This window comes from Mobula birostris, chromosome 5 (assembly GCF_030028105.1).
Source record: "Mobula birostris isolate sMobBir1 chromosome 5, sMobBir1.hap1, whole genome shotgun sequence".
NCBI classification, from domain to species: domain Eukaryota; kingdom Metazoa; phylum Chordata; class Chondrichthyes; order Myliobatiformes; family Myliobatidae; genus Mobula; species Mobula birostris.
The window spans coordinates 78,601,797-78,628,093 of record NC_092374.1 but is presented as its reverse complement, the minus strand read 5'-3'; the positions used below and the strand labels follow the sequence as shown (position 1 = coordinate 78,628,093).

The following is a 26,297-nucleotide window of genomic DNA, read 5'->3' as shown; positions in this document are numbered from 1 at the left end:
TTTGTTTCCCTTTTTTCTTTACTAATCAGCTTCGGTCTTTTTTTTTATATAATAAACTTACTATATTTCAATGTTACTAATCTGTATGAATATAGGGTAAGGAGTCTTTATATGCGATTTAGTATAATGTATTGATATATATATATATTTTTCTTGTACTCTGTATTCATATGTAAAATTAATAAAAATATTGGAAAGGGGAAATTTTGCCTGAGAAATCTGTTGGAATTCCCTGAGGAAATAACAGGCAGGATAGACAAAGGAGAGTCAGTGGATATTTACTTGCATATTCAGAAGGCTTTTTACAAGGTGCCACACATGAGGCCGCTTAACAAGAGCCTAAACTATTACTGGGAAGTTACTAGCATGGATAGAAGATTGGCAGACTGGCAGGAGGCAAAGAGTGGGATAAAGGGGCCTACTGTTGGTTACCAGAGACTAGTGGTGTTCATCAGAGGTCAATATTGTTTCTTCTTAAGCTATATGTCAATAATTTGGATGACGGAATAGTTTGCAGACAATATAGAGATAGGTGGAGGTGCAGGTAGTGTTGATGAAGAAGGAAGTTTGCAGAAGGACTTGGACAGATTGGGAGAATGGGCAAAGAAGTGGCAGAATGAATATAATGTAGGGATGTGCATGATCATGCACTTTGGTAGAAGGAACAAAGGCAGAGAATATTTTCTGAACAAGATTCCCTAAAGGTTAACTTGCAGGTTGAATAACGAAGGCAAATGCAATATTAGTATTCATTTTGAGAGGACTAGAATATAAGAGCAAGGGTGTGATGCTGAGGCTTTGTAAGGTATTGTCAGACTGTACTTGCAGTATTGTGAGCAGGTTAGGGCCCCTTATCTAAGAAAAGATGTGCTGGCATTGGAGGTTCAGGAGAATGATTCTGGGAATGGAAGGGTTAAAATATGAGGAGCATTTGATGCCTCTGGGTCTGTACTCACAGGAGTTTAGAGGGGGGATCTCATTGAAACCTATTGAATATTGAAAGGCCTCAACAGAGTGAATGTGGAGAAATGAGTCTAGAAACCCAAGGCACAGCATCAAAATAGAGGAGCATCTATTCAGAACAGAGATAAGAAGGATTTCTTTAGCTGGATGGTGGTGAAACTGTGGAATTAATTGCCACAGATACCTCTGAAGGCCAAGTCATTGGATATACTTAAAGCAGAGTTTGACTGGTTCTTGATTAGTCAGGACACCTAAGGTTATGGGGAGAAGGTAGCAGAAAGGGTGTTGGGAGAGATAATAAATCAGCCATGATGGAATGGTCAAGCAGACTCAATATGAGCCGAGTGACCTAACTCTGCCCCTGTGTCATATGGTCTTATGTGTGCATAGGTCCATGGACCATTCAGAAATCTGATTGCAGAGGGGAAGAAGCTGTTCCTAAAATGTTGAGTGTGAATCTGCAGGCTCCTGTACCACCTCCTTGTTGGTAGTAATAAGAAGGGTCTGTCTTGAATGGTGAGGGTCTTTAATGATGGATGTCACCTTCATAATCCATCCCCTTTTGAAGATGTCCTTGATGATGGGTAGGATTGTGCCTGCGATTGACTGCAGCCTTTTCCTGATCCTGTGCATTGGAACCTCCAATACCGGACAGGGATGCAGTCAATCTTGTGCTCTCCATAGTATATCTGTAGGAATATGCAAGAGTTTTTGGTAACATACCTATCTCATCAACCTCATGAAGTATATAGTCACTGAGGTGCTTTCTTAATGATCACATCAATGTTTTGGGCCCAGGAGAGACCCTCTAAGATGTTGATGCTCAGAACACTGAGATTTTGTCAGCTAGAGATAAATTCACCTCCTGATTTTCATCAGATATTCAGTCTCTTATCTTGTTAAGAATATGTGCAAGTTAGGACACAAGCCATTTTTGCAAATCATCTTCAAGGACAGCTTTGTTGCGTAACCCTAAGAAGCTTAGCTGGGTGCATTCCTGTTCCATTGTGAAGCCTTCTCAAAGTGGTCTCCCAGTTGTGAACACTGTAATTGTGTTTTAGGCTGGGAATGGTGGGATTTAGACCCAGTGAGGATGAAGGAAAAATGTCAGTTTTCAGGGCAGTGTGCAAGATAGAGGTGATTATGTTGCATTATAGTTGAATTTACTTCTTTTGGGAGTAACTCCCTATATTCTCTCATCTGGACCTCATCTCTTTTCCTACCTACGTTGTTGGTGCATGTGTGCCACGGCTTCTGGCTGTTTACACTCCACCTTTAGAATGTTGTGGTTCTGATCTGAGATGTCCCTGACTCTGGCACCAGGGAAACAATATACAACATTGAAGTCTCTTTTCTGTCGTCAGGTTTTCCCAGTGGATCACCCAACGGCCACCCATTTTAATTCCACTTCCCATTCCTATTCCGACATGTTAGTCCATGGCCTTCTCTGCTGTCGCATTGAGGCTACACTCAGGTTGGAGAAGCAACACCTTATATTCTGTCTGGGTAGCCTCCAACCTGATGGCATGAACATTGATTTCACACACTTCGGTAATTTCCCCTCCCCCTCCTTCACTATTCCCCCATTCCCATTTCCCTCTCTCACCTTCTCTTCTTAACTGCCCATTACCTCCCTCTGGGGCTCCTCCCCCTTCCCTTTCTTCCATGGCCTTCTGTCCTCTCCTATCAGATTCCCCCATCTCCAGCCCTGTATCTCTTTCACCAATCAACTTCCCAGCTCTTCACTTCACCCCTACCTCACCCCGCTCCCCGGTTTCACCTATCACCTTGCACTTCTTCCTCTCCTCCCCCCACCTTCTATACCCTGACTCCTCATTTTTTCTCCAGTCCTGCTGGAGGGTCTCAGCCCGAAACGTCGACTGTACTCTTTTCCATAGATGCCACCTGGCCTGCTGAGTTCCTCCAGCACTTTGTGTGTGCTGTGTTGTTTAATGTTGAGCTGAAATTTTTGTTTGGTGAATATACAAGAAAAGTGTTTATCTGCTATCATTTCCTCATTCTGTTTATTTTTTTTTCTAGCTGACATCCACAAGGACTATAACACACCCAGTTAATTACACTATAAGTACATTCAGAGTGGCAAAAATTACCCCATCGGATTCTGGAGAATGGATCTGTCATGTTAAAACTCCTGCTGGCATTGCTAAGAGGCCGTTCAATGTCTCTGTTAAAGGTATGTTATTACTATATTAGTCTTTACAGTGCTATAACAGGCTAGTCATGCTGTCATATCTAGATCTCCGTTTATCCCTCACGTGACTAGGGGAGGCACAATAGCGTTGCAGTTTGCGCAAGGCTGCTGCAGAGATCCTGTCTCTGTAGGGAGTTTATACGCTCTCCCTGTGGCTGCATGTGTTTCCTCAGGGTGCTCTGGTTTCCTCCCACATTCCAAAAATTTAAATCTTAGTATGCTAATTAGTCACCTGTGGGGAATTAGAGGCTTCTTGGGTCAGAAAGGCTTGTTACTGTGCTGTAATTCTCAATAAAAATAAGATGAATTCTTCCCACTTGACTCGCTCTGCACCTATCAGTACATCCCTCACCACTCTGCATCATCCCATTTCTCCAGAATTCCTCACACGATTTATTAGTCACATTCTTAAACTGGTGGCCCTTCATGTTAGTATTCTGGGGCATGTTCATATCAAGAAGGAGGAAGTATTAGGGTCTCTTAAACATTAAGAGGGGTAAGTCTCCATGGCCTGATGGTATCTATCCCAAGTTATTGAGAGAAGAATGAGAGGAGATTATCGGGGTCTTGACAGAGATTATGCATTTGTAAAAGCATGGGTTTATCAGGGATAGTCAACATGGCTTTACATGGGCAAGTTATTTCTTATTAAGCTTTTGAGGTACTGACAATGATGACAGATGAGGACCAGGCAGTGGATATTGTCTACATGGACTTCAGTAAGGCATTTGACAAGGTAGGCTTAAGATTAGACATGGTGGTTTAATAGATTGGATTTAAAATAGGCTTGTCCATAGAAGAGAGAGGGCAGTAATAATGGAAGGGCTGGTGGTCTGCGACTAGTGGTGTTCCACAAGAATCGGTGCTGGGACATCTGTGATATAAATAAATGACTTGGATGAAAATATTGTTGGGCTTATTATTAAGTTTGTAGATAACAAAGGAACTGGTGGAGTTATCGATAGTGGAGAAGTATGTTAAATGATCATCAGGATGTGGATCAGGTGGAGATATTGACAGAGATATGGAGAAGGACTTTAATTAAGACAAGTATGAGGAGTTTCACTTTGGGAAATATGAGGAAAGCGTACAGTAAATGGCAAGATCCTTAGGAGCATTGATATATATAGAGGAATATTGGGCTCCAAGTCCATGGTCCCTGAAAGTAGCAATACAGGTAGATAGGATGATGTAGAAGTCTTATGGCATGCTTGCCTTCATTAGTTGGAGCATTGAATATATAGTCTGGAAGTCATTTTGCAGGTCTATAAAACATTAATAAGACCACATATAAAATATTGTGTGCATTTGCTACAATTCAGGGAGGATGTTGAGGACATGGAGAAGGCACAGAAGAGGTTAACCAGGATGTCGTCTAGATTGAAAAGTATTAGCTATAAAGAATGATTAAACATATTCGGATTGGCTGTCTCTGGAGCAGCAGAGACTGAGGGGACAGAGGTTTATAAAATTCTGAAAGGCATAGATAGTAAGAGTGGAAATATCAAATACTAGGGGCACAGGTTTAAGAGTGAGAAGAGCAGTATTTAAAAGGGATTTGCCAGGCAAGTTTTTTTTTTACACAGAGAATTGTGCATACCAGTAACACGTGGGCAGGAGGCATGATGAAAGCAGATACGATAATGACATTTAAGAAGCTTTTTGCCAGGCACAGGAACAGACCCAATGCAGAGAGATATGGATCACCTGCACACAGATGGGATTCGTTTATTCTGGCGTCACTGTTGGCCCGTACATTATGGGTGGAAGTATCTATTCCTGTTCCATACTGTTCTATGTATATTTAGAACTGTCAAGGTTGGAAGCATCTTCATATCAGCTTTACTAAACATTTTATAGACTTCTATCTAATCACCAAATAGTCTTTTTTTAAGATCCCCATTCTTTTCAAACTTAGTGATGATTAAATCCTCTTTTTTTTGATATTATCCTTGTCAATCTTATATCACCTTCTCCTGTGGCAAGAATTCTGCTTGATAGAATGAAAGGGACCGGGGCCATCACTCAGGCTTGATGTACACAGTAGTTCCATTGTATGTAATGAAGTCATGCAGCATAAAGATAGCAAGCAGTTATCATAAAGAGTTATTTTCAGAACTAGCAAGGATACAGCTGGTTCGTTATATGCCATGTTGTATGACTTAAGCGATCATAGTCTTTCCAAGGCCATGATTACTCTTGGCAAATTTCTCTACAGAAGTGGTTTGCCATTGTCTTTACAAGACGGATTACCACAGCCATTATCAATACTCTTCAAAGGTTGTCTGCCTGGTGTCAGTGGTTGCATAACCAGACTTGTAGTATGCACTGACTGCTCATACGACCATCCACCACCTGCTCCCATTGTTTCACATGACCCTGATCGTGGGAGGGGAAGGGGGGTGCTAAGTAGGTGCTACACCTTGCCCATGGGTGACCTGCAGACTAGCAGAGGGAAAGAGGGCCTTACACCTCCTTTGGTAGAGACGCATCTCCACTCCACCACCCATTAGGATACAGTAAACAACCAAATGGATCACATGAGGATTATAAAGTAGCCAGAAAAAAACTCAAAAAGGGGATTAGGAAAGCTAGGAGAAGCCGTGAAAAGTCATTGGTAATGCGATTAAGGTGAATCCCAAGGCATTCTATACATACAGCAAGAGCAAGAGGATAAGTGGGGAGAGTGTAGGGTCCCTCAAGGATAAAGTGAGGAACATTTGTTTGGATGCAGAGAATGTGAGTGAGATACTTAATGAGTACTTTGCTTCAATATTTACCAAAGAAAAGGACATGGAGGACCAGGACCAGTGCTGAGTGTATAAATATGTTAGGGCGTAAGGAGGTCAAGGAGGAGGAAATGCTGGGTCCCCTAATGAGTATTAAGGTGGATAAGTCCCCAGGACCTGATGGAATTGACCCCAGGTTATTGAAGGAAGCAAGAGACAAAATCGCTGGGCCTTTGACCAGTATCTTCATGTTCTCTCTTGGCATAGGCGAGGTCCCAGAGGACTGGCAAGTGGCTAATATTGTACCTTTATTTAGGAAGGGAACAGGGGAATATCCTGGGAAATATAGACAGATGGGGCTCATGGCAGTTGCAAAGAATTTTCTAGAGAAAATTCTTTGGGATGTGATATATGAGCATTTGGAAACCCGTGGCCTAATTAGGGAAAGCCTGCATCGCTTTGTGTGAGGCATATCATGTCTTACCAACTTGATTGAGTTTTTTGACAAGGTGACGAGAGACTGATGAAGGAAGGGCAGTGGATGTTGTCTACATGGATTTTAGTAAGGCCTTCATGGGAGGCTAATCCAGAAGGTTAGAATGCATGGGTTTCACGGCGAATTGGCTGTTTGGTAATGGTCAAAGAGACTTATTTGAGCTGGAGGTCTGTAATTAGAATCTGTTCTACAGGGTATCTGTGCTGGGACCTCTGCTATTTGTGATGTACCTATATAAATGCCCTGGATAAAATATAGATGGGTGGGTTAGTAAATTTGCGGATGATACCAAGATTAGTGGAGTTGTGGATAGTGTAGAAGACTGGCAATGAACACAGTGTGATTTAGCTCAATTGCAGATATGGACAGAGAAATGGCAGATGGAGTGTAACCGAGATAAATGTGAGGTGTTGCACCTCGGTAGGGCAAATACAAGGAGACTGTACACTGTTAAGGCCAACAGTGTTGCTGACCAGGGATCTTGGGGTCCAAGTTCATAGTTCCTTAAAAGTGGCTACGTGGGTAGACAGGGTGATTAAGAATGCGTATGGAACGTTTGTTTTTACTAGTTGAGGCATTGATTTCAAAGTCAAGAGGTTGTGTTGCAACTTTATAGAACTGGTTAGGCCACATCTGGAGTACTGCATACAGTTCTGGTCGACGTTCCCTCCCCCTCTGGTCACCCCACTGTAGGAAAGATGTTGGGGTTTTGGAGAGGGTGTGGAAGAGGCTCACCAGGATGCTGCCTGGTCTAGAGGGGATGTGCTATCATGAGAGGCTGGACAAACTTGGGTTACTTTTTCTTATTAAGATACAGCATGAAATAGGCCCTTCCACCCCGATTTAATTCTAACCAAATCATGGGACAATTTACAAGGTTCAATTAGCGTACCAACTGATACATCTTTGGACTGTGGGAGGAAACTGGAGCACCCGTAGGAAACCTGCACGGTCACGGGGAGAATCTACAAGCAGTGTCAGAAATTGAACCTGGGTCTCCGCTACTGTAAAGCGTTGTGCTAACCATTACACTACTGTGACATTCCAGGGTTTCCTCCAGAGAGGCGGAGGCTGATGGGAGTTCTTCAAAGGTTCAAAGATTCAAAGGTCCAATTTAATGTCAGAGACATGTATACAATATACAACGTTTGTTCATCCTGAAATGCTTTTTCTTCACAAACATCCATGAAAACAGAGGAGAGCCCCAAAGAATGAACAACAGTTAAATATTAGAACCCCAAAGTCCCCCTCTCCCCAGCTCCCCTCCCTCCCACGCGTAAGCGGCAGCAAGCAACGATCCCCCTCCCCCCACCAGCAAAAAAAAGCGTCGGCACCCACCACTGAGCACAAAGCAATAGCAAAGACACAGACTTGCAGTTACCCCAAAGACTTTGCGTTTCACCCTGTATATGACATACCACAGGCTCTCTCTCTCCTTAATAAGGGAGAAGGAAATGTCTCCGTTTTCCCAGTGAGCGGGGAGACATAAGAAACAACTCGCTGGTTTACAATGTTAAGAGTCCGTTACGTCGCTTTTTTTGAGCTCTGTGCCTGAAGATCGCAAAGATCTCAAGTCTCCAGGCACACAGCCGTAGATGTTTTGACTCCCCTGACGACACATGGGTCTCCTGCCATGACACTGACCCTCCATCCGCCCATCTCCAGAGCCCTGAGATCCTAGGCTTCCAAATCCGAGCCCTTGGCGTGCTGAACAACGGCCAGTTGTGAAACCCTGAGAGCGGGTCCCATTCCTGCAAAGAACAGAAGTCAACGTGTAACCCCAGGTCAGGGTCTTCAAAAGAACCCAGAAAGGGAAAAATGGAGATATTGAAGATGGAAATAGAGCTGTTTGCAAAGATGCAGGCAAAGGAGTTGCCACTTAGCACCATCATTACTCCGCACTGCCTCCTTATAGAGGTTTCTAAGATTATGAGAGGCATAGTAGACAGGGAGTATCTTTTTCCCAGGGTAGAAGGGTCTAACACCAGAGGGCATGCATTGAAGGTGAGAGGGGTAGGTGCAAAGAGGATGTGAGGGGTAAGTTTTTTCACTCAGAGAGTCGTGGATGCACTGGCTGCTATGGTGGTAGAGCCTTTAAAGCCTTTTAGGAGACATTTCGATAGGCAGATGAATATGAGGAAGATGGAAGGATATGAACATTGTGTAGGTAGGAGGGATTAGTTTTTGGAGTTTTTTGATTTACTTTTAGCTGTTTCAGCCCAAGATCGTGGGCTGAAGGGCCTGTCCCTGAGCTATGCTGTTCTATGTTCAAATTATGAACTGTCTCTCTCATTTAAACTTCCTAAAGTTGGCAAAATTAACATAAAGCCCATGGGCAATGGAATGAAATATGGAAACATGTCCAAATACCATCTATAAGATGTTTTAGCAGTAGAAATGAAATGATAAATCCTCTGTCCAAAACTACTCTTGTGATAATCTATTTGCCAGTCTGTAATATTCACTGAGAAAGGTCACAAATTCACTCAGACACTGTATGTAGAGTGGCAGAAGGGAGTGAAATTGTTCAGAAATGCTAACGGGATGGGGGTGTTGTTGTCACAGGGGAAGATGCAAAGAAGGTTCACCAGGATGTTGATTGGAATGGAACATTTCAGTATTGAGTTGAGACTGGATAGACTGGCTTGTTTTCCCTTGGAGCTCAGGAAACCGAAGGGTGAGCTGATAAGGGGTATACTGTACAAATTAGAGGTGACACAGACAGGGTAGATGGCAAAGTATCTTCTCCCCATAGCAGAAGTTTTCAAAACTTAAGGGTACCGCTTAAGATGAGGGTTAAAAGGTCCAGAGGGGACCTGAGAAAGAACTTTTTCATTACAGAGGATGATTTAATCAGGAAAGCACAGCCTTCGTGCATGATGCAGGCAGAGACTCTTGCAGCATTTCAGACTTTCTCAACATTTTAGTTCATTGCTGGTTTTCTTCCTTCAGTTGCATTTGCTTCTGGTAGTTTGCAAATTTGGATTCTGCTCATTCATTTCACAAAATGCTCCCGAGAACGGGATATCATACCTACCGTAGCTTGTACATCTACAACTGTCGGATATTCTGGAGGTGATCAGTACTTCTGGTACCTATAGCTTCTGACAGGCAGAGGGTGGCCTTAAAAGATGATGTTCTTTTTTTATATCGTTTTATCTTGTTGCAACGTGTACTTTCAACAGTTCCACCGAGACCACAGACTCCTCCAACTAAAGCAAAGAGTGGCATTCAATATATTATTGTTAATGCTAATGTTGAGCCACATATTGGAGATGGACCAATCATTCAGACCAAGCTCTTGTATAAACCGACTGGAGCACTTCAGTCGTGGACAACGGTTGAAGGTAAGAATGCATTTCCACATAATTTTACGTTGTAAGGAATACTGTACTTGAAACTTTTACAATTGTAGCAAAGGAGGTATTGCATTGCAATATACAAACATTTGTATATATATTGAGTCAAACGTGAGAGCTGTCCAGGCTACATCTACTCTTTTGATTAGAGGCAGTCATCGGGAGTTGAGATGAAAGATGAGGGGGAGATAGAAGCTGAAGGCAAGATGCATGGATAATAAGGATTTTTGGGGATCATAGGGAGCTTGGATGAGAGAGAGATGGAATGTGTGCGCAAGTTGGATTGAAAGGAAGGCGGGAGTTGAAGGGAAAATAGAGTGAAAGTGAGTCTGCATGAGATGAAATTGGGCTCTGTGAGGGGCAGGGGGAATGAGGGGAAGGAGACTAGAATGAGATGGTTGCTGAGGAGGAGGGGATAAAAGAGGGTTGGAACAGGTATAAAAAGATGGCAGTGAGAGAGAATTTGGAACTGTGAATTAGTGAGTGGGAGGAATAGGGTTGAAGGAAAACAGATCGTTAGTGTAAGATAGGGTTTGAGGGAGAGATGCAATATGAGGAAGATGGAATATGAGAAAGAGAAAGGGGTATGAGGGGAAAATGGTGTGCTAAGGAATATGAAGTATGAGAGGGAGATGAGTGCTGAAGAGTACCCATTTCTGTGCTGTTATATCTCCATGACTAAGGAGAGCCGGTGGGAGAAAGGTAGGGACCTTGGGGTTTACAGAGTATCATTGGTTCCTGAAGAGAACAGGACAAGTTAATTAGTTGTAGAAAAGGCAAAAGAGCTGCTTTTGCAATACAAGAATAAAGTGGGTCACACAATGGCTCAGCTACTGGATCCACTAGCTCACAACACCAGTAAATAGACCCACTGGTTCACAACACCAGCTACTAGATCCACTGACTCACAATGCTAGCAACTAGATCCACTGGTTCACAACACCAGTAAATAGATCCACTGGCTCACAACACCAGCTACTAGATCCACTGACTCACAATGCCAGCAACTAGATCTATTGGCTCACAACACCAGCTGCTAGATCCACTGGGTCCAGCACCAGCAACTAGATTCACTGCCTCACAGCACTAGCCATGAGATCCACTGTCTCACACTAACAACTAGATACATTGCATCATATCACCAGCAAATAGGTCCACTGCCTCACGACACAAGCTACTAGATCCACTGGGTACAGCACCAGCAACTAGATCCACTGCCTCACAACATCATCCATTAGATCCACTGTCTCACACCAGCAACTAGATCCACTGCACCAGATCACTAGTAAATAGATCCACTGGATCACAGCACACGCTACTAGATCCACTGGTTTGCAGCACCAGCTACTGGACCCACTGGCTTACAACACCAGCAAGCCAGGTTGAATCCTAATCACCAATGCCCTCTGTATGAAGTTCCATATTTTGTCTGCAACTGTTTTCCTCCAGATGCACAAATTTCTACCTACATCTGATTGGCAGTTTAATTGTCACTTTAAACTTCCTCTAATGTGTATGTGAGTTGTAGAATCTGGGAGGGTGGGTGTGATGAGGAGAAAGTGGGGAGAATATAAAATCTGATCAGTGTGGGATTAGTGTAAAATGGGTCATTGATGGTCAGTTTAGGTTCAGTGAAATGAGATATCTGTTTCCATGCTGTGTGGCTATGACCTTCTTTGAAGCTGTGCAGCTCATAGGTGCTATGGGATGAGCTCAGAGCAGTTAGATGGGAAAGAGGGATAGGTGAAGAGAGGGATACACAGGATCAGAGTTAGAGGGAGAAAGAGAAGATGACAGTTGAGAGTACTAAGACAGACTGAGAGTGAGAAAGAGGCAGTGTGAAGTGATGATACAAGGAAATGCAGAGGAAATTCAGCAGACGATGCCTGGATTGGAGGATTTTCATCGCGGAAAGAGATTGAATAGGGGGCCTTGTTTTCCAGGAGCAAAGGAAGCTGAATTGATAAAGGTACAGTATATAAAATCTTCAGAGGCATGGAAAGAGGAGACAGCCCAAGTCCTTGTTCTGTCAGGGTGTCAAGATCAAGAGGGCAGGAAAATGGAAGAAATTTTAAAGCCTCCTATGCATGGAATCTGTTTATACCACTCGGTGCCAGATCCCATCGACCTTGGAAATTATGTACAAGATCACAAGAAGCATAGATTGAGTGAACAGCCAGAGACTTGTTCCCAGGAAAGAAATGGCTAATCTGAGGGGCCTAATTTTAAAGTGAATATCAGAGGTAAGTTTTTTTACACAGAGTGGAGGGTGCATGGAAAGCCCTGCTGGAGGCAGATACATTGGGAACACTTAAGAAGGTCTTATATAGGCACACAGATGATAGAAAAAAATGAAAGGTTATGTAGGAGGGAAAGATTAGATTGATCTTAGCTGTAGCATAGCGGTCAGCGTAACACTATTACAGTATCGACAACTAAGGTTTAACTCCTGCTGCTGCCTGTAAGGCCTTTGTACATTCTCCCCGTGACTGTATGTGTTTCCTTCAGGGGCTCCTGTACCCTTCCACCTACCAAAGACTTGCAGGTTAATAGGTTAATAGGTCACATTGGTGCAACTGAGTGCCATGGACTCGTTGGGCTGAAGGGCATGTTGCTGTGCAGTATTGGTTGGCACAAGATCATGGGCCCAAGTGCTGTAGTGTTCTATGTTCAATTCCCTCTTTTTCCCTTCCTGATCAGGCAGAAGATACAGATGCCTGAAATCATGTACCACTGGGCACAAGGTCAACTACTCTCCTGCTTTTATCAGACTTTTGAATGGACCTCTTGTACTATAAGATAGATTGATATAGTCATAGAAAAGTACATTACAAAAATAGGCCCTTTGGCCCATCTAGTCCATGATGAACTGTTTAAACTGTTTACTCCCATTGACCTGAACCGGGACCATTGCCCTCCATACCACTACCACTAGTGTACCTATCCAAACTTCTCTTCAAAGTTGAAATTACACTTTCATGTAGCACTTGTGCTGGCAGCTCGTTCCACACACTTGCAAACCTTTGAGTGAAGATTTCCCTCATGATTCCTTCGAACTTTTCACCCTTCACCCTTAAACTATGACCTCTGATTGTAGTCGCACCCAACCGCAGTGGAAAAAGCCTGCTTGTATTTATCCTATCTATACGCCTCATAATCTTGTATACCTCTGTCAAATCTCCCCACAATCTTATACGTTCCAAGGAATAAAGTTCCAACCTATACGATCTCTCTTTATAACTCAGGTCCTCCAGACCTGGCAACATCCTTGTAAATTTTCTCTTACCCTTTCAACGTTATTTACATCTTTCCTGTAGGTTGGTGACCAAACCTGCACACAATACTCCAAATTAGACCTCACCAACATCTTAAACAACTACAGTAAAACATCCCATCTTCTGCACTCAATACTTTGATTTTGAAGGCCAATGTGCCAAAAGCTTTCTTTACAACCCTACCTGTGACACCACTTTCGATGAATTATGGACCTGTACCCCCAGATCTGTTTGTTTTATCACACTTCTCAGTGCCCTACTGTTCACTGTATAAGGCCTGCCCTGGTTGGACTTACTGAAGTGCAATACTTTCCACTTGTCTGCATTAAATTCCATCTGCCATTGTTCAGCCCATTTTTCCAGCTGGTCCATTTCCATGATAGCCTTCCTCGCTGTCCAGGTCACCCTTAATCTTGACATCATCCATAAATTTGCTGATCCAGTTAACCACATTATCATCCAGGTTGTTGATATAGATGACAAACAGCAACGGACCCAGCACTGATCCCAGTGGTAAACCACTAGTCACAGACCTCCATTCGGAGAGGCAATTATCTACTATCGCTCTCTGGCTTCTCCCACAAAGCCAATTTCTAATCCAATTTACTACCTGAGCAACTGAACCTTCTTGACTAGCCTTGACAAGTGCCTTATTAAAGTCCATGTAGACAACATCCACTGCCTTGTCTTCATCAGCATTCCTGGTAACTTCCTCAAAACACTCTATAAGATTCGGTAGACATGACCTACCAAGCATGAAGCCATGCTATCATTAATCAGTCCCTGTCTATCCAAATACTTATATATCAGGTCCCTCAGACTACATTCCAATAACTTTCCCTCTACTGTTCTCAGGCTCACCAGTCTATAATTTCCTGGTCTATTTTTAGAGCCTTTCTTGAACAGTGGAACAACATTGGCTATCCTCCAATCCTCTGGTACTTTTCCTGTCACTAAGAATGATTTAAATATCTCTGCTACTGCACTTGCCTCTCACAGGGTCCAAGAGAACACCTCATCAGGCCTCAAGATATAAGGCGTGATTTCAATGCACAGAGACATGCTGACCTAATCAACTTCTATCTTTCCAGATCCACGTATAACCCTCAGAATTCCACCCCCCCCGCCCCCAGTAACTTACCCACCACAGGTGTTAGCCTTACTGCAATACAGCTCCCACAATTTCTTCTCTAGCTTCCCACAAGTGTCTTTGGATATAACTGACCAGGCATGAAGATTTATCTACCTTCATACATGTTTAGGAAGGTGGCTACCTCCAACCACCACATTAACGTTGATGAGTAAGCGAGATCTGTGACTGGCTACATAGAGAACTGCTCTGAGAGCGTTACTATTACTAAAAACATCTACTGTATGTGAGGGCAAGCCAGCAGTGGTTCAAGCACGGCTGAGGGACGGGGATGCTGCCTTCAGATCATGGAATTAGACAGTTCTCAGGTCAGCAAGAGTTGTGCTTTCCTGTGCCATCCGGGGGGGAAAATGTAATTATTCACAGAGCGATTTCTGTGACACCAGAGCCTTGAGAGACACACTGCAGGGCATTCAGACCATAATGGACAGAAAGTCCACTCTGCACGGCAACGACAGTGATGCTTCTCTTCCTGATGGGCTGAATGTCTTTTACCCCCGGTTTGATGCACGGAACAATGTGCCGGTGAGGAAGGCCCCCCCTCCTCCCCGAGGATCAGCACTTTGATCCTCTGGCTGCTGCTGATGTGAGGAAGACCCTAGCCAGAGTCAGCCCACCTAAAGCTAGGAATCTGGTAATGTACCTGGTCAGCTGCTGAGAGATTGTGCAACCCAGTTAACTGAGGTTCTAACAAACATCTCTCACATCTTCCTGGATCAGTCCACTGTCTCCTCAGGGTTCAAGGCAGACACCATCATCCTGATGCCCAAGAGGACGACAGTAACCTGTCTCAAAGACTACCATCCAGTGGCACGGACCTCAACACTCAACAATAATGAACTGCTGCCTATGGATCGCATTAAATCCCACCTTCTTTCTACATCAGACTCTTTTCTGTTTGCTTGCCACTTAAATCAATCCATTGATGGTGCCATAGCCTCTGCACGCCACTTTGTCCTGTCCTATCTGGAAGAGGGTGCCTCATATGCCAGAATACAGTTTATTGACTTCAGCTTGGTGTTTAATATGATCGTCCCTCAGAAGCTGGTGGGTAAACAGTGCTCGTTGGCTCTCAACTCCTCTCGCTGTAACTCGATCCTAGACGGAAAGGCCAACACTCAGTCCTTGTTGGCAGAAGCATCTCTAGCTCCATCACGCTGCACTGATGCGATCCCAGAGCTGTGTGCTTAGTCCACTGCTGATGCATAACGGCATTGCTAGATCAAGCTCAAACCAAATCATCGTTCGCTGATGATTCAACAGTGATTGGCCTCATCAACGATGACAGTGAGATGGCATCCAGAGAGGAGGCAGAGTGGCTGGTAGAATGGTGTGAGCACAACAACTAGTGTTCCAATGTGGACCAAATAGGTGATTGTGGACTTTTAGGAAGGTGAAGGCTGACCACGTCCCACTACATTTACATGGTTCCTCCGTGGAGAGAGTTAGGAGCACCAATTTTTTTGGGAGTGCTCATAATGGACGATCTCACCTGGTCCCTCAACACCACCTGTTCAGTCAAGGAAGCACAGCAGTGATTCCAATTCCTGAGGAGACTGAGGCATGTGAGGCTCCCCAGCCTACCCCTTAAACATATTTTTACAGAATTAAGTATTGGACATTTCAACTCTGGGTAAAAGATATTGACTGCCTATCTGTGCCTCACATAAACTTCCATCAGGTCTCCCCTCACCCTCTGCTGCTCCAGGGAAAGAAATATCCTGAGTTTGTCCAGCCTCTCCCTATTACTAGGCAACCTCTTCAGAGTCCTCTCCAAATCTTTCACATCCTTCCTATAATAGAGCAACCAGATCTAGCCTAACTCCCTAACTCTTGAACTCAATGCCTTGACTAATAAAGTAAAGGCTAATATGGTCATTGCCTTGACCACATGCTTTCTTAGCCACACTATTGATATATATGGCACTTTCAGGGAGCTATGGGCTTTGAGCCAAGATCCCTCTGTACATCAACATGTTAAGGGTTCTACACTAATTATGTAATGTCCTTTTATAATTGATCTCCCAAAATGCAACACCTCTTACTTGCCCAGAAAATAATCTATTACCATTTATCCACCCATACCTACAACTATTAATTTGGCAACCTTCTACATTATCCACAATGCCACCAACCTTTGTGTCATCTTCAAACATACTAAACCACCCACCTATGCCATTCATATATATCACAAGCAGCAGCTGCCTCAGCATAGATCTCTGCAGAATACCACAAGTCATGTACCTGCAGCCAGAATAAGTCCCATTAATCACTACCTTCAGTCTTCAATGAAAGTCAATTCTGAATTGAAACGGTCTAGTCACCATGGATCTCATGCACCTTAATCTTCTGGATGAACCCACCATGAGGGACTTTGGTGGATACCTCACTAAAATCGATGGAAACAACCTCAATTGCTCTACCTTTATCAAATACTTTCATCACCTCTTGAAAATATCAGTCAAATTATTGTAATGTAACCTGCCCACACACAAAGCCATGCTGACTGTCTTTAATTAGGTCATGCTTTTCCAAGTGTTCATAAATCCCATCCAAATCCAATACTTTCCCTACCACTGATGTGAGATCCACTGACCTATAATTTCTAGAATTATTCTTATTTCATTTTTTCAACAAAGGAGCAAGCCTAGCTACTTTCTAGTTCTGGAACCTCAGATGTAGCCACCTCTTGCCACTTCCCATAACAATCAGTACTGAGGACTTATCCACATTAATATTCCTCAAGAAACCCAACACTATCTCAGACACATATCAGTATGCTCCACACTGATCTCACTATTCCTCATTTCGTTAGACCATAAGACGTAGGAGTAGAATTGGGCCATTCAGCCCATCGAGTCGGCTCTCCCATTTCATCATGGCTGATCCCCAATCCCATTCACCCTATACACCTGTCCTCTCACCATATCCATTGATGCCCCAACCAATCTTCCACTTTGAATATACCCTTGGACTTGGCCCCCACCGTAGTCTGTTACAGAGCATTTTACAGATTCCTTCTTGGTGATTACCAATGTAAAGTACTCATTTAGGACTTCACGCACATCCTTCACCTCCAAGCACATTCATTCCTTTATGCTCAATTAGCCCTGAGGTATTTTCATGGACTTGACAGTAGGTTTATATAGGTCAGTACCACATTGTGGACTTAAGGGCATGTACTGTGGTGTATTGTTCTAAATTTCACTTACCTTGCCAACCTTGTCCTTCTTTCTTACTGGAACATACTGCACCTGTCCTGTACTCTCTCCCGCTGATCTTTAAATACCTGTCACATGTCAGATGTGTACTTACCCAAAACAAGCTGTTCCCAATTAACTCTCTCTAGCTCCTCACTACAATACTACTCTTATAATTTGCCTCTTCCCCCCCCAACTCAATTTAATACTATCTGTAAGACTATGATTATTCATACACACCATTCATCTTAAAATTTGAGGAGTGTGGTCACTACATATTGATTGAAGAATCCCTTCTGGACACACCTCACAAATTGTACCCCATTTAACCTTCTTGCACACAGGAGTTTCAAAGTCTATTTTGAGGAACCCACTATGACAACTCTATTGTTTTTGCACCTTTCCCTAATATGCCTACATACCTGTTCTTCAATCTCCTGATGACTATGGCCATTCTCCCTGCAGAATGCTTGGGTTTTCTCTTGGTTCTCCAGTTTCCACCCACAGTCCAAAGACGTACCAGTTAGTAGGTTAATTTGGCATTGTAGATTGCCCTGTGATTAGGTTAGGGTTAAATCAGGGATTGGCCTGGCTCAAAGGGCTGGAAGGGCAAATTCCACCCTGTATCTCTAAATAAAATAATAATAAGTAACTAGGATTGCGCAGCAAGCTACCACTGAAATCAAATTTGTACAAATTTAGTTGTACAAGGCCTTGGTGAGACCACACCTGGAGTACTGTGTGCAGTTTTGGTCCCCTTATCTGAGGAAAGACATCCTTGCCATAGAGGGAGTACAAAGAAGGTTCACCAGATTGATTCCTGGGATGTCAGGACTTTCATATGATGAAAGACTGGATGAACTAGGCTTATACTCGTTGGAATTTAGAAGATTGAGGGGAGATCTTATTGAAACATATAAAATCCTAAAGGGATTGGACAGGCTAGATGCAGGAAGATTGTTCCCGATGCTGGGGAAGTCCAGAACGAGGGGTCACAGTTTGAGGATAAAGGGGAAGCCTTTTAGGACCGAGATTAGGAAAAACTTCTTCACACAGAGAGTGGTGAATCTGTGGAATTCTCTGCTACAGGAAACAATTGAGGCCAGTTCATTGGATATATTTAAGAGGGAGTTAGATATGGCCCTTGTGGCTAAAGGGATCAGGGAGTATGGAGGGAAGGCTGGTACAGGGTTCTGAGTTGGATGATCAGCCATGATCATACTGAATGGCGGTGCAGGCTCGAAGGGCCGAATGGCCTCCTTCTGCACCTATTTTCTCTGTTTCTGTGTGCATCTAGGAAGGTGATGATGTACATCAAAACATACAGTGAAATGCATCATTTGCCCCAACGATTAACAGAGTCCGAGGATGTGCTGGGAGGGAGGGGGGCAGCCTACAAATGTTGCCATGCTTCTGACACCAAGGTAGTGTGCCCACAGCCTACAGTATTAATCCCAACCTGTTTGTATTTGAAATGGAGCACCCGGAGGTATGCCACACAGTCACAGTGAGACCATACAAACTGCGTACAAACAGTGGTGGGATAGAACCCAGGTTGCTGGTACTGTGCTGGCATCACACTGTCTGCCACACTACTATGCCACCCCATTACATCCTGATGGCCTGTAACTGGGAGGTGCCAGTATTCTGCTCCCGATCTTATAATTGGACGAGAACATGTGTTTAATGAAGGAACAGAGCAATGCAAGAAAAGCTTTTTGCTGGTTCTGTGAAACTGCTTTGCTGATTAATTGTGTTTTATTTTTCAGAGGTTGAGATGGCCAACTTTGTTGCTTCAGTGAAATCCTACAAAGACTGAAATTCCTTTCCATTATTGTTGTTTTTCTTTTCAGTAACCGGTGCATCTGATGTGGTGAAATTGGATAATTTACAACCAATGTGCCAGTATAATGTATGCGTGCAACTGAGCCGCCCAGGAGACAGAGGAGAGGGACACCCTGGCCCAGTGGCAAGTTTCTGGACTGAATGCCCAAGTAACAGCACACATTCGTTTGATTGTGAATCATGCTGATGCGTAATTTGTATTTTATGCAAAAATTCAGACAAGCACAGTGGAACTTTATTGCACCCCAGCTCCTATAGATTTCCACCCCTCCACATGGAATATCCAGGGATTAGATATAAATTTCCCAGGTACACTTGAGCATAGCAATAAATACAAATGCGATCATGGGGCAGTTGGAAGAGGCTGGCTTATGAAAAGCATGTAGAAATGCTTCTGACCACAGATGGTAGTTCTAACTGTCCTGTGAGGATTTGGGAACATAGGTGAAATAGGTCCTTGGGCTGTGTAAGACTAGGGAAGGCACTCTCCGGTCCAGCCAAACTCGTGAGATTGAGACGGCTCGTCCCACCCCAAACCCTGGTTTGTGTGGTTGCTGTGTAATTTGCTACCCCGTTACAAATTAATGCCATGAAATTACTGACAGTACACTGCATATGATTAAAGGAATTATATTTGTGAATTTTAACTAAAGGGTTAGTAAAGAATAACAAAAGAAAAGAGCACATTCTAATTAAACAGTCAAACGTGCACAAGTTGGAGCTCATCTTGAATTTCTCTGTCACTCACACACTGGGCCCTCGTCAGCGTGAAAGCTGACACCACCTTCCGAACATCACTCGCAATCCATCTCGAACAAACGGGTCCTCCACTGGATCGTATGCTATGACCGGTTCTCCCCAGCATCTTCTCTCTCCATCTTTCACCAACCACAAGCCCAAGACCAACCTTATTGTCCCTCACCAAGAAAACCTCCTGCTAATTGGTTGGCACACATTCCATATTGTACCTTATCTTCAACAGTAACCCAAACAGGCTGAAAGCAGAATGAACTGCTCTTACAGAGTTGCTAAATGAAACACCTACAGTATAACAGTGAAGATGTGAACCAGGACGTCACATGGGGTACAAAAACGAAGATGGTAGTTTTTAAACTGAATTTCCAGTTTCTATATTTCCTTCAATTCTTCTCTAATCCCTGGAGTTTTTACACCACATCCAGTGCTCTACTTTTATAAAGGTGCTTTGTCCCATCCTCAAAAAATTCAATCCAGCTTGTAAGGCCTGACCAAGTTATACTGACTCTCCCAAATCAGACTACATTCCTCCAAATGTTCTTGATTCCCATCTCTAAGAATCTTCTCCAATAATTTGCCCTCCACTAAAGTAAGACTCACTGGTCTATAAATCACAGGTTTGCCCCAACTCCCTTTCTTGAACAAAGGAATAACATTTGCTATCCTCTAATCATTCAGAATTCTCACGAGGCCAGGGAAGTCACAAAGAGCATTGCCAAAGGCGCAGCAATCCCGTAGTAACCTGGGATAAATCCCATCCAGCCTCAGGGAGTTATCTATCCTAATGGTTTACAAAAGTTCCAGGTGTTGGAGGTGTTGTGGATAGTGTGGTGGGCTGTCAGTGGTTATAGTGGGACATTGATAGGATGCAAAACTGGGCTGAGAAGTGGCAGATGGAGTTCAACCCAGATATGTGTGAGGTGGTTCATTTTGGTAGGTCAAATATGATGGCAGAATATAGTATTAATGGTAAGTCTCTTGGCAGTGTGGAGGATCAGAGGGATCTTGGGGTCCGAGTCCATAGGACACTCAAAGCTGCTGCACAGGTTGACAAGAAGGCTTATGGTGCATTTGCCCTCATTAACCATGGGATTGAGTTTAAGAGCTGAGAGGTAATGTTTCAGCTATATAGGACTCTGATCAGACCCCACTGGGCGTACCGTGCTCAGTTCTGGTCGTATCACTACAGGACGGATGTGGAAATCATAGAAAGGGTGCAGAGGAGATTTGTAAGGATATTGCCTGGATTGGGGAGCATGCCTTATGAGAATAGGTTGAGTGAACTCGGCCTTTTTTCCTTGGAGCAACAAAGGATGAAAGGTGACCTGATAGAGGTGTACAGATAATGAGAGGTATTGATCGTGTGGATAGTCAGAGGCTTTTTCCCAGGGCTGAAATGGCTAGCATGAGAGGGCATAGTTTTAATGTGCTTGGAAGTAGGTACAGATGAGATGTCTGGGGTAAGTTTTTTTTACGCAGAGAGTGGTGAGTGCATGGAATGGGCTGCCGGTGATGGTGGTGGAGGTGGATACGATAGGGTCTTTTAAGAGACTCCTGGACAGGTACATGGAGCTCAGAAAAATAGAGAGCTATGGGTAACCCTAGGTAATTTCTAAGGTAAGGACATGTTCGGCACAGCTTTGTGGGCCGAAGGACCTGTATTGCGCTCTATATTTCTGTGTTTCTATATCCTCTTTCTTAACATCGACACATTCTAGTATATCAGCTTGTTTTACACTGTCCTCACAAGCATCAAAGTCCCTCTCACTGGTGAATACTGAAGCAAGGTATTCATTATGGACCTCTCTTACCTCCTCCAACACCAGACACGTTTCCTTTACTATCCCCGATCAGTTCCACCATCACTCTAGCCATCCTCTTGTTCTTCATATATTGTAGAATGCCTTGGGGTTTACCTTAACCTTGCTCGCCAAGGCCTCTTTGTGTCTCCTTGTTCTTCTATGTCCATTCTTTACTTTTTCCTGGCTGCCATATAACTTATTAATTATAATGTTGCCCTGTACGGTAATGTAATTGGTGGAAATGTGCAGAATTCACAACCACCAACTTTGGGTTGGGTAATACACACAAAAAGCTGGAGGAACTCGGCAGAAACCTGGACTGTTTATTCTTTTCCACAGATGCTGCCTGGCCTGCTGAATTCCTCCAGCATTTTGTGTGTGTTGCTAGGATTTCCAGCATCTGCAGATTTTCTCTTGTTTTTGCCAGTGGGTTCGGGTTCACTTTAAGAGGCAGGTCTGACGTGATGAGGTGCTTACTTAAAGGGCTTTTAGCATGCTTTATGTTCAGTTTTTGGTATTCAATAAATGAGTTTCTACAGCTTTTCTGAAATATAAAACGCCCCTGCCATTTTATTTTTGACTATCTACATTGGTGACTCCGAAGCTCTAGGACGATTCCACAGTTATTGAACATGTCGACCAATGCAGTCGCTTTGAAACTGCTGGAGTTTTGGGAGCAAAATGTCGTCATTTGGTTTATACAAGCTGAGGCCCAATTCACGCTGCAAGAAATCTCCACCGACAACACCAAATATTTCTGTGTGGTGGCATCGCTCAGCAACTCCATGGTGGCGAGAGTGGGGAATCTTCTAGAACACCCACCTGAACACGATAAATGCCAATTGCTGAAAGCTCTCCTTTTACAGACTTTTGGACTATCGGAGTCTCAGCACCAAACAGTTGCTCTCCTTGCCCAGCCTCGACGATGCTAATCCTTTGGAGCTAATGGACCGTAATGCTGTCTCTCCTGGGAATTCACCATCCTTGTTTTATTTTTAAAGGACTCTTCATGCAGCAAATGTCTGATCAAATTCGCATAACCTTCGCTAATGTACCCATGAGGGACTATCGGGAGCTTGCTAAAATGGTTGATAGTCTACACTCAGCCAAGCAGAGGTGCATCATTCCTTCTCCTTTCCCTACCTCAATAAGCCCACTCAGCAAGGACCCCAACAGAAGGACGCCAGTGGCTGTGAAACAGACGCCTCCAGGCCTGTGTTTTCACCACGCTAGCCTTGGTCCGAATGCTAGGAAGTGCCAACCACCTTGCAGCTTCAGCAGTGCCAGCACATTGGGACATCAGAAGTCTGTGAACATCATGGGTTCCAGCTGCCGGGTATATCTACTGTTCATTACGGACAAACTTTCAAGGTGACACTTCCTTGTGACACGGGTGCTCAAGTGAGTGTGCTGCCAGCATCGCCTATTGATGAGAAGGCCGAGACAGGCAAAATCTCGCTGGAGGCCGCCGACTGCAGTAGGATCCAGTCCTACAGGACACGAGGGGTGATGTTTTGCTTCAGTAGCTGATGTTACACATGGGCTTGTCCTGGCTAAAGTGGCTAGACGGCAGCTCAATACAGGTATCCCGTGTGCCCAAGGTCAACCTTTGGGCAAGCTTGTGGATATTCAAACACTCCTGCTCCCCCAGTAAGTTCCCCACAATGACTCTGTCAAGTGCATGTACCACTGTATGTGAGATTACTCGACCGCTGGGCAAATTCCCAGACCTCAACAAGCCCACATTCTCCACTACAGTCACAAAACATGGGGTCGAGCACCACACTCCTACAACTGGCCCACCAGCCCATGCCCACACGCATAGACTGGACCCAGAACAACTGGTCACCACGAAAGCTAAGTTTGCCAACATGGAAAGACTTGGCATTGTACATCAGTCGAATACCCTCTGGGTTTCGCCTCTCCATATGGTCCCTAAGTCCGACGGTGGTTGCTGCCCATGTACCAAATACCGACATCTTAGTGAGGCCACCTACTCCAGTTGTTACCCAGTCCCACAAATCCAAGACTTTTCAGCATGTTTAGCCGCAAATTTAATTTTTTCCAAGCTCGATCTAGTTAGGGCCTACCATCGGGTGCCTGTGTGCTCGGAGGACATTCCCAAAATAGCTGTGATAACCCGGTTTGACCTTTGAGTTTCTGCACGTGCCTCTTGAGCACAGACGTTCCAACAGCCAATGGACTCTGTATTAAAGGATTTTCTTTTTGTTTACCTGGATGATATACTTGTCACCAGTGCATCCAAATCGGAACACGAATCTCATTTCCGCACACTTTCTGAGTGCTTAAGCCAACACAGGTTGATTATTAACCCTGCTAAATGCCAGTTTGGGTTGTCAACCATTGACTTTTTTACCATCACATCTCCACAGAAGGAGCAAAAACCCAAAAACCCTCTCATCAAAAGTAGCCACTATTATGGATTTTCCACCACCCCGCACGAATAGAAACTACAGGAGTTTTTAGGTATAGTGAGTTTCTGTCACCGCTTCATTCCGCAAGCTGCTGAACTTATGTTCCCCCTGTATAGTGCCTTAAAGGCAATGCCCCTAATCAAGTGCTTGACTGGTCAGTGGACATGACCAGGGCATTTGATGATACCTAACAGGCTCTTTCCAACATGACCCTACAGGCACACTCACTCCCCAGTGCACCTGTAGACATTACTACTGATGCTTCAGACTCTGCTGTGGGTGTTGTGCACGAGCAGTTGATCGGAGGTGTGTGGCAGCCACTTGCCTTCTTCAGCCGGCAGCTCCGTCCACTCAAAAGGAAGTACAGCATGTTTGACCGTCAGCTTCTCGGACTATATCTGGCTGTCCGCCATTTTCATTTTCTCCTGGAGGGTCGCCATCTCAGAGCGTTTATTGACCTCAAGCCTCTCGTGCACACAATGGCCAAAATATCAGACTCTTGGTCTGCACAGCAGCAATGCCAACTGGTCCGCATGTCAGAGTTCACAACTGATATCCAACATATCAAGGGGAAAAATAATTTTGTGGCTCATTGCCTCTCACGGCCAGCCATTGAAGCCATAGACATAAGGTTCACTATGCTGGCATGGCAGCCAACCGAGCTACTGATCCAGAGGTCCAGACCTACCGAACAGGAGTCATGGACCAGTGGTTGGCTGACATTAAGTGTGGGAAGCTGGGGTTTCTCTTCTGTGCAATGACTCAACTGGTCGCCCTCGCCCCTTGCAAACTGGAGCCGGACTGCTTATAACTCCATACATGGCCCCTCACATCTGGGCTGGAAGGCCTCACAGAAACTGGTTGCGCTAAAGTTTGTGTGGCATGGCCTCATGATCATCTCTCATGGAGCTTGGAACAACTCTAAGAGAGGATCTGCAGTCCATGGCTGAAATGGTACACAGGCAGCCATTACCAGTGCGAGGTGACTTTGCTCCTGAAGCTACGACCACCCAGTTGGTCTCCCAACAGTGTTCCACTCTCTTCAGCAAATTCAATTCCTTTTCACCTATTCCTACCTCCCATCATGGCATACAGCACTCTTGGGTTCCTGTTGACCTACATTCCTCCTCATTTGTTTTTGTCCATCATGATGCACACCAACATCCCCTTAGGTCCCCTTATGATGGCCCATTCTGCTTTTTGGAACTGAGAGTAAAGACTTTTATCATAAATAAGAGGGGTAAACCTGAATGTGTTTTGGTAGATCGCCTTAATCCAGCCCCCTAAGATTTGGAGGGCTCTGCTACCATGCCCCTAGCATCACAATGTGACCATGAGTGTGTCAGCACACCTCCGGATGAGCCAGGTGCATCTGACATTCCTCCACCCATGGAACACAGGACGGCTAGTCAATTTAGTGAATTCTGTGGGGGCCTGTAAGTGGTGGAAACATACAGAACTCACAATGACAATGAACGCTTGGTGTTCGATCAATGAGTTACTACGTCTTTTCTGAAACATAAAAGCCTCTGCCATTTTACTAGTGAAAACCTACGGCCCCATAGGTATAGGAAGCCCTTGCTTCCTAAAACTTAAGTAATCTTCTTTCTTCCTCTTGACTATATTTTCCAAATCTCTTGTCAGCCTGCCATCCTTTCCCTGCTTCAATGGCAGAAACCTGTCCAGAACCCTGTGCGGGTAATTCCTAAACCAACATCACATTAATGTTGTACATTTCCCTGAGTACCTCCATTCCCAATTTATGCTCCCAAGCTCCTATCTAATAGCATCATAATTTCCCCTCCACTAATTAAATACTTTTCCATACAGTCTGCTCAAATCCTTGTCAAAGGTTAGGGAATTGTGCCACCATCCCTGAAATACACACCCACCTAGAGTTCTGACACTTGACTTGGCTCATTGCCATTCTGTCCTCCGCTCTGGTTGGTCTTTCTACATATTGTGTTCAGAATCCCTTCTGCACACACTTAATAAATTCTACCCTAGCTAAACTTGTTGCACTAAAGAGTTTCCAAACAATACCGGGGAAGTTGAAGTCTCCCATGACATTAAAC

General features: G+C 44.2%; 1 protein-coding gene across 1 annotated transcript in view; it reads left to right on the top strand.

The window, feature by feature from the left end:
• tek (TEK tyrosine kinase, endothelial) overlaps positions 1-26,297 on the top strand; it is a 244,066-nt gene that overhangs the window by 105,190 nt on the left and 112,579 nt on the right. Inside the window, exons 9-11 of the mRNA XM_072258228.1 lie at positions 3,004-3,157; positions 9,586-9,747; positions 19,238-19,378. Of these exons, the coding sequence (XP_072114329.1) occupies positions 3,004-3,157; positions 9,586-9,747; positions 19,238-19,378 (457 nt within the window). The remainder of the gene's footprint in view (positions 1-3,003; positions 3,158-9,585; positions 9,748-19,237; positions 19,379-26,297) is intronic.